Source organism: Colias philodice, chromosome 11 (assembly GCF_061535455.1).
Source record: "Colias philodice isolate Cphi_HAF_F1 chromosome 11, ilColPhil1 Martin Lab GWU primary, whole genome shotgun sequence".
In the NCBI taxonomy this organism is placed as follows: domain Eukaryota; kingdom Metazoa; phylum Arthropoda; class Insecta; order Lepidoptera; family Pieridae; genus Colias; species Colias philodice.
Window position 1 is genome coordinate 3,432,981 of NC_143096.1, and position 13,151 is coordinate 3,446,131.

The following is a 13,151-nucleotide window of genomic DNA, read 5'->3' on the forward strand; positions in this document are numbered from 1 at the left end:
GATGTATTTTAATTAGAATCTTTCACAGTTTGTTAGTTAATTTATCACTTATTTCCTATGTGTAATATTTTATAGCTATGATAATATTATTACACGTAATATTACATTATATTATTATAAATTAGTCTAAAATCCAATATTACCGCAATGTTTACTAAATTAAACCGTTCATGAGTTAAATTCTTAATCACATGTCACATTTACTTATGTATTATGTTGTAAATTCTTGATTATTATATCGTCTTTAATTTAATAACGATATTCTTAAATTAATAAACCATCAGCGTCAATTGCAAATATACACTTATTTCGTATATATTCTCGTATACTTACTGGTACCTATCTATTGAAATTATTTGTAACACTCGTACATTACCTATAAATAATGTCTCATTTTTAATTAGAATCAAATAATTTTAAAAAAATGGTAGTAAAAATTGGTACCTATTATTTAGTTGAAAAGGTAAAGTACCAATTTTTCTATAGAGAACACATTGCGCCAGTACTATGTGTCGCGGCCATCGTCAATAGATCGTTAGTGATCAGCGGTGGTGAAGATTCTGCCGTCATCATTACCTCATTGGTCGACGCGGCATTGGTAAGCTAACAATATATTAATTATATTATTATAATTTATGTGTTATATATTTAGTAATTTTATTTTCCTTAACTGATTCATAAATATTTATAATTTTTTTCTCAAGTTTATATTTAAGTATATTGAGGATGCTAAATATAACTCGTAAATAGTAACTATGATGTAATTTATGTAAATTTGCTGATGTAAATAAATTTAAGCCCTATGACCCTTCACAACAGCCGTTTCACTGAACACATTTTCTAGGGAAGTAAGTCATTGATGATTCTTGTCAGACTGAGAAATTGTTTTCTTTTATTGTTTCCTCCGAGATTCGAACCCATAATCCATCGCTAATATGAAATTTAGAAAGTGGTCTAATAAGTTTTTCCACCTGTACTTTTAACTAGATAATTGACGTGTTTAATTAGAACAGAAACGTATTAGGGCCGATTTTTTAATGCTTGGATAAAACTTATTCGTCAAATAATGTATAAAACGACCATTTTAAAAACGTATTCTAATTGCCCGTATTTGACAGTTTACGTGACATTTTAATATTATCGTGTAATCTCGGAGCAATTAACAAGCCTGGAGAAGTAACAATTAATTGAACAATAAAGCACTAGTTTGGCCATTTTGGCTTATGGCAAAATGTCATGCGAAAAAAGAGAACAGATATATGTCAGTTCGACAGTTTGAAATGACATGGCCCATTTCAATTTGTTTTGATCACCAGTCTGGTGATCATCGCTTAGTTATTTTAATTATTTTGTTTGAAGTGAAAAACGAGTGTTTTAGTTTAATTTGATAATTTATGAAAAGACAATTAACTAAAGATAACATGGCTTGTGTTGTTCACGGCTGTAAAAGCCGTAGTACTGGGAAATCGGATGAAGATTGGAATTTGTCTTTTCACAGGTTAGTGTTTTGATCAATTTTTTTGTTAATTGTATTATAAATAAGTTAATTTACGTTATTTTCATAATCATCTATGTTTTATCTAACCGTAATCATTGAAATGAAATCATAATCAGCTTAGTTTTTAGAAAAAATGCAAAATATAACTTCCATAGTGTTGTGCAATTATCGATACTTGAGTAGGTACGAAGTACTTCATTGATAATGACTGTTTTAGGTTAGGAGAAAAAAAAAGGTATTTAAGTATGGATTTTATTGTTATTTGCAGGTTTCTGGCTTGAGAAAAATTAAAAGATGTTTGGGTTAAAGCTATAGCACAGGGAAAATTGGAAGCCTTCAAAACATTCTCGGCCTTGTTCAAATCATTTAGAATCAGACGGGAAGAAAAGCAAAGTGCTTTGCAGAGATGCTGTGCCACAAGTTTAAGGTGGCATCTATTTTAAATAATAAATATTGTAATTTGTTAATTAAGTATCGAAATAAAATGTTGTAAAAAAATTTTTTTAATTTTATTTGTTTTATTTCAAGCAATTTATTTTAAACTTTTACCAATTTTTTCCTTGTGGGAATGAGTTATTTTCCCGCGGTAAATTGTAGCCTATATGTTATTCTGATGTTTAATCTATAAGATGTATAATTGTAAAGTTCCATAAAAACTCATTCAGTAGTTTTTTCGTGAAAGAATATCAAATGTCCATTCTTATATATTTTTGCTTTTATGATATTAGTAGGATACGATTATTGATTAGTAAAAAAATCAACCAGGTGGAGTTCAGATTCGCGTACGAAGGGTTCCGTATAATTCTATGAATGAATCTATGAAAACAGGAAATAATACGTACCTTTTTACGAAACCATAAAAAACAACCTAAACCGAAATACCTAATAATATTTTTTTATAAATACCACTACCATACAATGCAAGGCAGTCAATACGCATCGTAAATGAATAATTCCAAATTAAACGAATCTTAAAATTTGGAATTACCTATCCATAATTCAAAATTAAAAGAATCTTAAATTATCTTCAAGCTTTATAACTTAATTTTTTTATTTATCGATATTTTAGTATTCGATAAAGTGGCAAGCACTACCTTTTTAGAACAAAAAGTGGCTACATGTGGATTTGAATGCCAAGCCGATAACAGTGTGTTGTCTCTTTCTATCGCATTAATTAGGGTATTGAATAAAAGAGAGCCACTATATAAGAAACGTTCAATTAATTGTTACTTCTCCAGGCTTGTTAATTGCTCCGAGCGTGTAATACTTTATTGGATGGATAAGTTTCCAAGCATTGAAAAATCGGTCCTTAATGTCATTTTCCATTTTCCAAGATAACAAAATTAGACCACCACCGCGGACCTGTGACGTCAGTTAAAGTGATACAAGATGGCGAGATCCTAGTCACGGGCTCCCAAGACGGCACCGTTTGTACCTGGAATGTGGACAATTTTACCCTCCTTTCCACTATATCTGCTGGAGTTCCAATACATGTGATGGATGTGACTGAAGATAATGTCTTCCTGATAACATTGCAAGGAGAAAATGAACTGCATTTGAGGACTTTTATTACGGGAACGTATCTGCACCCGCTCAAACGGCATAAGGCTAAGGTGAGTTGGATAATGGTATGAATGATAATACAGTTTATGTCTTAGGGAATTTCATTTCATATAGATGGCTTTTTAAGTAATGTTCCACAAAGATGGTGGTTAAAATATGTTTTTTATAACAATACTAGCGGTCCGCCCCGGCTTCGCCCGTGGTACATATTTACGTTTTCTCTACATAAAAACCATCCTCGTACTTCAAGGAATATAATAAAAAAAGAATTATCGAAATCGGTTCAGCCGTTCTCGAGTTATGCGCTTACCAACACATTTTGCGATTCATTTTTATATATAAAGAAGAAGAATAATGTATTTTATTTATATATGTATTGCGTTTTGATTGACGATCCACAAAAAGGTTGGTGATTCACGATTAGGACTTGGTTTTTGCAATACTATAAATAGACGTATTGTGAAGAGTCGGTACTTCTATTATTATTTAGTGTCTTCTATTTTATTAACGAATTTATTAACGAAAAAAAGGAGGAGGTTATCAATTCGGCCGGTATGTTTTTTTATGTATGTACACCGATTACTCCGAGGTTTCTGAACCGATTTACGTGATTCTTTTTTTGTTTGATGCGGAATAGTGTCGAATTGGTCCCATAAAAATTTTATTCGGATGAGCCCAGTAGTTTTTATTTTATGAGCATTTTTGTCTGATCTCGATGACTTAATTGAAATGTAGCAAATAACTTTGATTCACTAAAAAGTATTAAATAAAAATAACTATGTACTTTAAAAACAACCGACTTCAAAAAATAAAAAAAATGATATCATTAATTACTACATATTATTTAGATGTGCTATTTATTAAATAGGTTTGAAGTCGGTTTAACAACGAAGTTATTTTTAATTAACAAATCCTCGTAAATGTGTTGTCAATCCGAATACGTGACTTCAAATGGTATGGTAATTTTGGAAGTGGCCTTGAACTTTAGACAATAGGCCGATTTTTACATCACTCTAACTAAAAGTTTTCTCTTACGTAGTTACTTGATTTGTTTTTGTTAAGAGCCATTGTTCCATTTTTTTGGAAATTCAAATAAAATAAGTTTCCTAATTTACTTACACGTGACTTAGGCCTACTCGAATATTTTATGATTTAATGTATGTAAAATCAACGTTTAATTATTCACAATGCGCCTTCTATTTATCTATTTCTAATTATATTAAACATAATTTAAACATGGCATTGTGCCATTTATATCTTATAATATGTAAAAATGAATCGCAAAATGTGTTGGTAAGCGCATAACTCGAGAAGGGCTGAACCGATTTCAATAATTCTTTTTTTATTAAGTATATTCCTTGAAGTACGAGGATGGTTCTTCTGTAGAGAAAACGTAAACATGTACTACGGGCGAAGCCGGGGCGGACCGCTAGTAGCAAATAATTAAGCATTTTCCTAAGTTTCATTAGCCTCATTCATTGACATTGTACAAATATAAAGGTGTCCCCGTTTATTGAATTAACGTGGTGTTGACGCTACCCAAAAGGAACGCTGGGGGAAAATGTTCTAATTGAACCGAACAATTTCCTCATTTCCATTGAAACAAAGTATATCATATACATTATAATAGATACGTTTACGAAGATAATGGTTTAATTAACCATAGGTCTTTTAACATAATAATATATCTAGGTAATCAATAAAAGGAGATTCCCATTCACAATTCACGTGCACAAAGTAATAAGGGTAGAATGTTACACGAATAAAGAAAATAAATTTATCTATAAAATTCGACCCTTTGTGGCCGTGGTAATTGGGGATCACTGAACTGCTTTACCTCTTACTTACACATTGTTGGAAGAAATAAATTATTGTCGATTTTCAGTAAGTGCCCTTAAGCCTTTTGTTCTATTACATTTACCAATATACCGTTTACAGCTAAAGCTATCGACATTTATGTCGCAACATTGATTTAAGACTTCTATTTTTTTAGGAAAAATGTACGATTGTTAAGTTTGATTGAGTGCCTCTCCATAATCCTGACTAAAACATTCCCTGTGACTGCCTAATTTTAACCAATAAAGTACTGTATGTATGACTAATTCTTTGTTTCTTTTTGGGTCAGGGAAACCCGAGGCATGTAAATACGACTATAAAGAACTTGTTACAAAAATCCACTCACTTAGAATTAAAGGGTTCTTTTATTCCACGACTGTAATTTACATTTCAAATGTAAGGAGTTTTATTTAAGAAAGGTATTATTAAAAAGGGACCTAAGAGATGATAATCTGATAAATCGGAGTAATTTATCTTATTCAATTTTGAATGAGATTTAATTCAACATGATACCTACTGATGCCTTATTAAAAACAGATTCTATTTATTTTTAAGGCAAATATTTATACTAGCTATAGGTTAATGCATGCCAGAAATTTTTATCACTAAATTTTTCCGAAAAAATGATATTCTTTTATCTAAGTATCTCATATAAAATCATGATTAAAATAAATGCTTTGCATAATTGCTTTGCTTTCTTTAGCATAACTTTAAAAGAGTTTAATTGGCCTTAATTACGTAGATATCGCAGATGAGCAGGTATACTTTACGTAGTAACTAGAAGTCTGCGGTAAACTTTCATTAGCATCTTTCACTTCACCAATAAATATTTGAAAATATACATTTCTGACAATTGGTTTTTAATGAAGAAATGTTTCTGATCTGAATAATATAGATTATAGGTTAAGTAAAGTTAAGGGTTTATTTACGGAAAGGAAAACATTTCAGGTCGAGGGCTAATTTATGTATTGACATAAATTAGCTCTTAATATTTACATAATTCTAATTGACACATTGTATGTTGGTAACTTGACGTTTGATAGTTACCTAATTATTGTTAAGCTAACTCCAAGTTCGTAGAGTCGTGATCGTGATCACAGCCGCACTTTTTGTAAAAGAGTTTCACGTTATATCTCCTAAACTTGAAATACTACAGAAAAAAATACAGGACATTATTTTTAGAAAATTGAATTGTCTACAATTTTGTTCCCATTGCCTTGCTTACTAACGCGTTTCCAAGAATCGCGTGCTACTGAATACCAGTAATTTGTGAATTATTTGGAAAATGTATCTGTACTCATAACTGTTCAAACGTGCATTTGCGATTCTAATAAAATACGCATATAAAGATTGATCATAACGCTGCTCAGGTGAAATGTTTCTGCGTGGCGCACGATTCATCCCGCGCGGCAGTAGCCTGCGCAGACCAGCGCATATACGTGTACAGCCTGCACAGCGCACAGCTGCTGCGCACACTGGCCGCCGCGCACGACGTGGCCGCGCTCGCCATCGCCGACCAGGACCACTTCCTGCTGGCCGCCGGTGAGTGCACCTTGTGTGTATTGGGATAAGGTCGCTATTCGCATCCACATAATTTGCCAATCTACATAATTTGTTCAGTTATTTTCGTGATTAGTAACTGAAATGTTGTGCATTTTCCATCTACCCTACTAATGCAAAACTTCCTAAAAGAGCCATGGCTATCAACACATGACTTAAAAATTCACTCATTATTGTTTTGTCTGTCCTTTTATCACTGATATTTTTAACACAATAGAAACCATTATAAATCCTTGTATTATTTCATGCAATTTGAACAACAAAAAGCCGGATCTTGTATTGTCTTGAAAGGTTTTTACCTACTAATGGAAAACCACGGGCGCCGCCGGCGGCCGAAAAGCCCCCACAAAGGAAATACATATTACGATCCACATTTATAGAAAGAACATACATGATACTCCATTATACTTTTTTGTTAGCAAAAATTTCTTTTCAAAAACTTTGAAGAAACAATTATCAAAATAATATACGTCTTATCTTAACTGCAAAAGTCCATTGAATCTTTGCTGCATTGCAGAGAAATCTCCCGAATTGCTGACGGTATTATCTCCCTGGTTTCCGGTGCCAACTTATCGAAACATGCAATTTGTGTAATCGGCTTCTAATAGAGGCTTTATGCTACAATTGAGAAAACAAGATATTGAGGCTAAAATCAGGAGCATTATTGTTTTTAGATTCTTTTTGTTTGTTTATCTTTCAGGTCACATCGAATTTAGCCAGTTATAAACTCATTTTGTCTTAATGTTTTTTGTAAGACTTATATTTAATTATCCTGTGTTTCTAGGTGGCAATCGAGTGACAATATATTCATTCCATACCGAAGACAACCTAACTAACTTCAGGCCTACGAAACAAATGAAGAGGCGGCAGACTAAATCTACAACGAATATCTCACTATTGCAGGTACAGTAAAATATAATACAGTATGTTAAGATCCTAGTATACCTAAAGTCTAGATATTATAATTCTAGATCCTATCGTCTTTTGTTGGTTATTCGCTATTACGACTTATTATGTATCTGTATCTGCTATAATTATACTACAATCAGGTGAAATAAAATAAATTTGATTGATTAGGATTATAATATTGTTTTCGGTTTATCTCTCAGGCGTATAGTCTATTTCTATTGTCACTTATTTATATACTTAGTTCATTGTTCGCATACACTCTACAAGATTAAATTATGCATCGGGGTCAAGTGTCTAGCTTGAGACTACTTGATCTGACACTTGACCTCTTATTCCCTGGCATATTCCTAAAGTTTGATATGCAGGCACAGAAAACCCTTCTGTGGCTAAATTTAAATAGACTTTTGTTTATGATTGGTAACAAAAGTCTATTTAAAGTCTATTTAGGAGTGGTAGTATAATTTATATATATAATACCATTATTAATTTATGAAGATAAAATATTCACTTATGAATTCTACCTAGTGTCGAGTTTCGTTTTCGTAGTGTACCTACTGTTGCTTTAAAAAAAAAATAAAAGGCCCTAGCCTTAGGTATACGTTATAATGAACAATTTGCAATTAGGAAGTATTATACAGCCAAATTAACCGACATCCCCAAAAACAACAGATTCTCGATTCATAGCATTTTCCTGCAATTGTCAATTCTAATTTATCGGTGATTCTTTGCAATAAGTTTGCAATATAGAAATATCATCATATTATATGCACTACAACAAATGTACTATTTATTACATAGCTTTATTTATGATCAATTTACCTATTGGGTTTATTATCTGATTAATAATGAATAATAAATAATGTTGAAAGAAAACGGGTATTTTCTCATATTATTATGATATATTTTTGGGCTTTCTTGTCTCCGGGAGCTTAAGTATACCTGACATGTTATCCTAAATCATTTATTATAATATGAAAAGAGAAAAAATATTCATCCTTTGTTCTTGAGGCGGATTTGAGGCCGTAGATATCATATTTAAATCCTACCTATGATTCGACACTCGACGTTACTATATTTTGTATTATTTTTTGAAGTTTGAGTATTTTTATCAAAGGATGCTTATGTACCTACCGTCTTATTTAGACAAAAGACTTTAAACAAGACCTAATTTTATAATTAAATTGATAATCTTCATTTCTTCTAAAATTGCAATATATGTTAATGCGAAAGTTTGTTTCGCAAATCTTAAATAGCAACACAGTGATTTTATGATATAGTTTTTGTGTCTGGAGCGAAGGCTAGATGGTGTAATGAAAAGTGTAGCGTTTTTACCGCGTTAAAATGTCATTACCCGGGTCCAAGCAAGCAGCTTCTGCACGAAACAATTGCTGTGCAAAGCAGCTTCGTCTATTTAGTCAATGCGAGGCTGCTTGCTCTTTGTAAACCCGCCTAATCATATGAGAATTTTCTTTAACTTGTCCGATACAAAGCTTACTAGCTTTGTAATTGAAGTGAAAACTTCTTTAGCGGCGTTGGGTATAAAATCTTAAACTCGCGTCAGGACACGTGACCTGATCGAAAAAGCGTAAGACGGATGGATATCAAACATGCTCAACGTTAATAATCAAGTTTTCACTTCTGCCGGCACTCCCAGAGTGCAACCCGTCTTTTTTTTATTAGTATATTTAAGAGGAGCATATTTACAGGCGGAACAAAGTGAGCTGATCCCAATCAGTTGTCTCGAAGTATCCCGCGACGGACAACTCGCAGCAAGCGGTTGTGCGCGTGGTCTCGTGCGAGTCTGGCAACTCTCTACACACCGCTTACAAGCTACACTTAGCGCTCATATGGGACACGTTACTTGTGTCACGTTTTCGCCTAATAACCTGTTGGTGTTAAGTGGATCGGAAGATAGAACGGTGGTGGTCTGGCAATTAGCGGATAATTCGCCCTCGCTGACTTATAAGGTAAGAAGTTTGCAGGAACACGGAAACTTATCTTGGTGAGAGTCTGCAGGGTTCGCGTGCAAGCTACACTTTGCGCTCATATGGGACACGTTACCTGTGTCACGTTTTCGCCTAATAACTTGCTTGTACTATATGGATCAGAAGATCGGACGGTGGTGGTCTGGCAATTGGCGGATAACTGGCCCTCGCTGACTTATAAGGTAAGAAGTTTGTAGGAACACAGAAAATTACCATAGTATGTATAAAGAGTACAATTAAGCTGCGTACATACAAATGGTGCGATGTACCTTTGTTCGAAGATAACTTACTTGTTTTCTTCATACTATGAAATTACCTTATTTTTGGTGGGACAGTTTCTACTCATTATCTTTAAATGACTTTTAGCCAAAAGAGCGTTTTTTAAAGATTACCTTAAATATGTTATTATAAACTACTACAGGAATAAAATTTTATTTTAATTTAAAATTGTCGCTTTGAAATCAAATTGATTAATTTCTTTTTCTTATTCAACTCTAAAATCCGGTAATAAATCCTTATTAACGTGCGACGTTGTCTAAGCTTTTCAGTCTTAACTCCGAGCTTTAAAGCCACTGAATATTTAAAAGAATTCCGTAGTAAGTACTTTCGCTAAAGTACCACTTTGCTAACAGCTTGGCTGCTTTTTAAATAGCTTAAATTTATTGTAGTAAGAAGTTTTAAGTCCTGTCGGAAAAACTATCTTCAGACAGTTCGCTCGTGGAACTTTACACAAGTAGTTCGCGCGTCACCGCAGGTAGGAGTTCTGACATTCAGAAAAGTTTGTTTAACTTCTTGAAAACAATTAAAATTTCAAAGGGAAATAAAAGTTAGTAAAACTGGAAAATATGCTGTCTTTTTAACTTTTGCGCCTTTGTAATGTTCTATTGTGAAAGTTACTTTGAATCATAAAAATGTATCAAAATAACATTATATTCATTTAATGAGGTCACAAAGTTACTCTTATATATAAAAAACGCTTTCTTCTATTATTCAACAAAATAGAACCTCACCTCTTTATCACAGAATGTGGAGCATTTCAAAAAATGCTTTATGTAAAGAATGATTCTTGGCGCTTTCGAAAGCCACAATAAAGGAAGGGCTTTTTCGGGTCGTTAAGTGTTCCTTTGTTGTAGCTTCTAGTGGCAGAAAAATCGTTTTAAAATGTCCTTTTATCTTTCTTCTATAATACATCATTTAATATGTTTTAGTTGGTAGAGTTGAATCATTAATGTTTTCTATCGAATCAGACCCTGAAAAATGAAAGGGTTCTATTCCTGAGCATACTCAAGCGTAAGAGAAAAAAAAAGACTCGATTAGTAAAGTATTTCGGTCGCTATCGTGTTAACAAGAAAAAGGATCCGCACATACAGACACACGGACGTCCAAGACAGAACTTTTTTAAACTGTTTTTTAACTAGTTTAAATAACAAAAATGACATCAAAAATATCATGAACGTTAAAAATAGTGTTTTTTCTTAATATGTGTGTGTATGTATTATCTTACAAGTGCAATGTATGATACATAAAGACATTTTAAGTTTGAAAAATCAGATGTTTTGCGCGAAGTGACAGTAGTACCCACCTCAACGCTTCGCTTATGAGGCGTGCAAAAGCTTTTAATGTGATACAAGATGAGATTTTCGGGTTAATGTTACCACAGGGTTGTATATTACAAAGGCTTTTAATTCGACCGTAGCCGTAGGTCACTCGTTAATTACTATTACTGCAGTTGCGGGAACTCGTGCCTGTACTAACTGCCAATTTGAGCATTATTAAAGTTTGGAATTTCTGAATTACCAGTATGTTATCTATGTATTTGTAAATTAAAATATATGGTTTGAGATAAGTATGTAGGTACTTAAATAAGAAAATGTATGATCTCGAAAATTATTACATGTCCAGAGCAAAATGAGGAAGGACAATTGGCATTTTATATAATAGAGCAGAATCGATTCCGAATGGACATAGATATTATTTATAGTTTATAAGGATATATTATATAACTTATATACACGTGTTGCTTGCTCATTCTCTATAATTGCTGTTCTCGTGTACATCACGGTCGAATAATCTCCACGAGTCTGAACACTGGTAGGAACATGTGCTATGTAACTACCGTTTATGTCGTTTGGTTGTTTCATCAAACGCATCAATTTGTTACGCAGCCGCCTATGTGAATACCGACTAGTTTGTAATGTTTAATCGTGTGTTTATTTTTATTGCATACTTCAACTAATTTCTTGTATGATGCTATGTTATAATTTTTAAATAAAGTACTGTGGAAATTAAAGATACGTTATACTAAATGTGTGGGCTGAAGTCAACGATTCATGTTTCCATGCGACCCGCCCAGCGATGTTATACTTAGGGACTTTTTCTAGTAACTCCATGCAACTATTAATATCACATATATACAATCAACAGCATACCGGGTGTAATCGTTAAGTGTGCACAGGTGATTATTCCGTAACTATTGAAGACATTAAGATTTTTTTAATTGATATCGAAACTACTTATCCTGATGAGTAAAATGGCTATAATAAGTTTTTAAAAATAAAACGAGTAGGTACATAATATCCAAAAATGTAACATTTAGCACTCATAAATTTTATTTCCCATACATGTTGTATTGTATATAAACGTAATCATAACAGGGGCACACAGCAGCGCTCCAATCGCTCGTAATGATGTCGGACAACCGGCGCGCGATGTCGGGCGACCGCGCGCGGCGCGTGCACGTGTGGCTCGTGGACTCGGGCATCGTCCTGCTGTCCGCCGCCGCGCCCGCCGCACACGTGCACGTCACGCTCAACATGAAGTATGCGGTGAGTGACGTCACACACACACACACATACATACAGTAGGTAATATATCACACTAGGTACACTATGAGACACATCACATTGTACACATATAGCATTCGTTAGCATTAAGTACCACACTAGACACTATGTACACACACATACAGTAATATATCGCACATACACTATGAGACACATCACATTGTACACATAACATTCGTTAGCATTAAGTACTATAACACTAGATACTATGTACACACTACACATGTTGCGTAGGACATCACATATCGCATATATAAAAAGCACTGCATGCCATGACAGACGGATCATTTATATTCGCCAAATAGCAGATATTACATACTGTATTCCTCAGGCCACATGTTATACACCACACTCCGCATGCCATATGCTAAATGCCACAAGGCTAAATCCGAACGCCCCACACCACATGCCAAACGCCACACTCCATACGCCATACGCCATAGCCACACATCACAATATATTTCACATGCCACTTCGCTAAACATGTAAGTATGTAACACGGTAACACCATAAGAAAAACATTACCAGCTAAGAAATACTGTTATATAGCACAATTACAGTTTAATTCCCGCGTGTGTTAAAGTTTAAATCAATTTACGCGATAAAATTACACTATAGGTATATCGTGTGTCAGGATTGTTTTGAAAAATTGTCGATAAAAAGATCATTCTTTTGTTAGAATCCGATCAATGTAATAAAGAACGAAAAACCACAGCGAAAAACAATCTAAATATTTACACGCATATCTGCAGAGATAACGAAAGGGTGCTGAATAAATAGCAAAATAAAAAAAATCTCATTCTTTACTTCATTGGGTCTTGAATCGATTGAAACGTGCCTCTTTTGAGATTTCGTTAGGATTTGTTTTAAATCCCATCGCGTGAAAAAATGTTGTCACTAGCAAAACAATTTACGCTCCCCTAAATTCGTTATTTATAGGGTTCAATCTTCGTTCTC

General features: G+C 33.5%; 1 protein-coding gene across 2 annotated transcripts in view; it reads left to right on the top strand.

Moving 5' to 3' along the window:
• LOC149484438 (protein qui-1) overlaps nucleotides 1–13,151 on the top strand; it is a 95,227-nt gene that overhangs the window by 62,782 nt on the left and 19,294 nt on the right. For both annotated transcript variants that reach the window (XM_089700551.1, XM_089700552.1), the window contains exons 18-23: nucleotides 487–598; nucleotides 2,833–3,111; nucleotides 6,268–6,439; nucleotides 7,242–7,360; nucleotides 9,073–9,333; nucleotides 12,006–12,176. In XM_089700551.1, coding sequence (XP_089556677.1) covers nucleotides 487–598; nucleotides 2,833–3,111; nucleotides 6,268–6,439; nucleotides 7,242–7,360; nucleotides 9,073–9,333; nucleotides 12,006–12,176 — 1,114 coding nt within the window. The remainder of the gene's footprint in view (nucleotides 1–486; nucleotides 599–2,832; nucleotides 3,112–6,267; nucleotides 6,440–7,241; nucleotides 7,361–9,072; nucleotides 9,334–12,005; nucleotides 12,177–13,151) is intronic.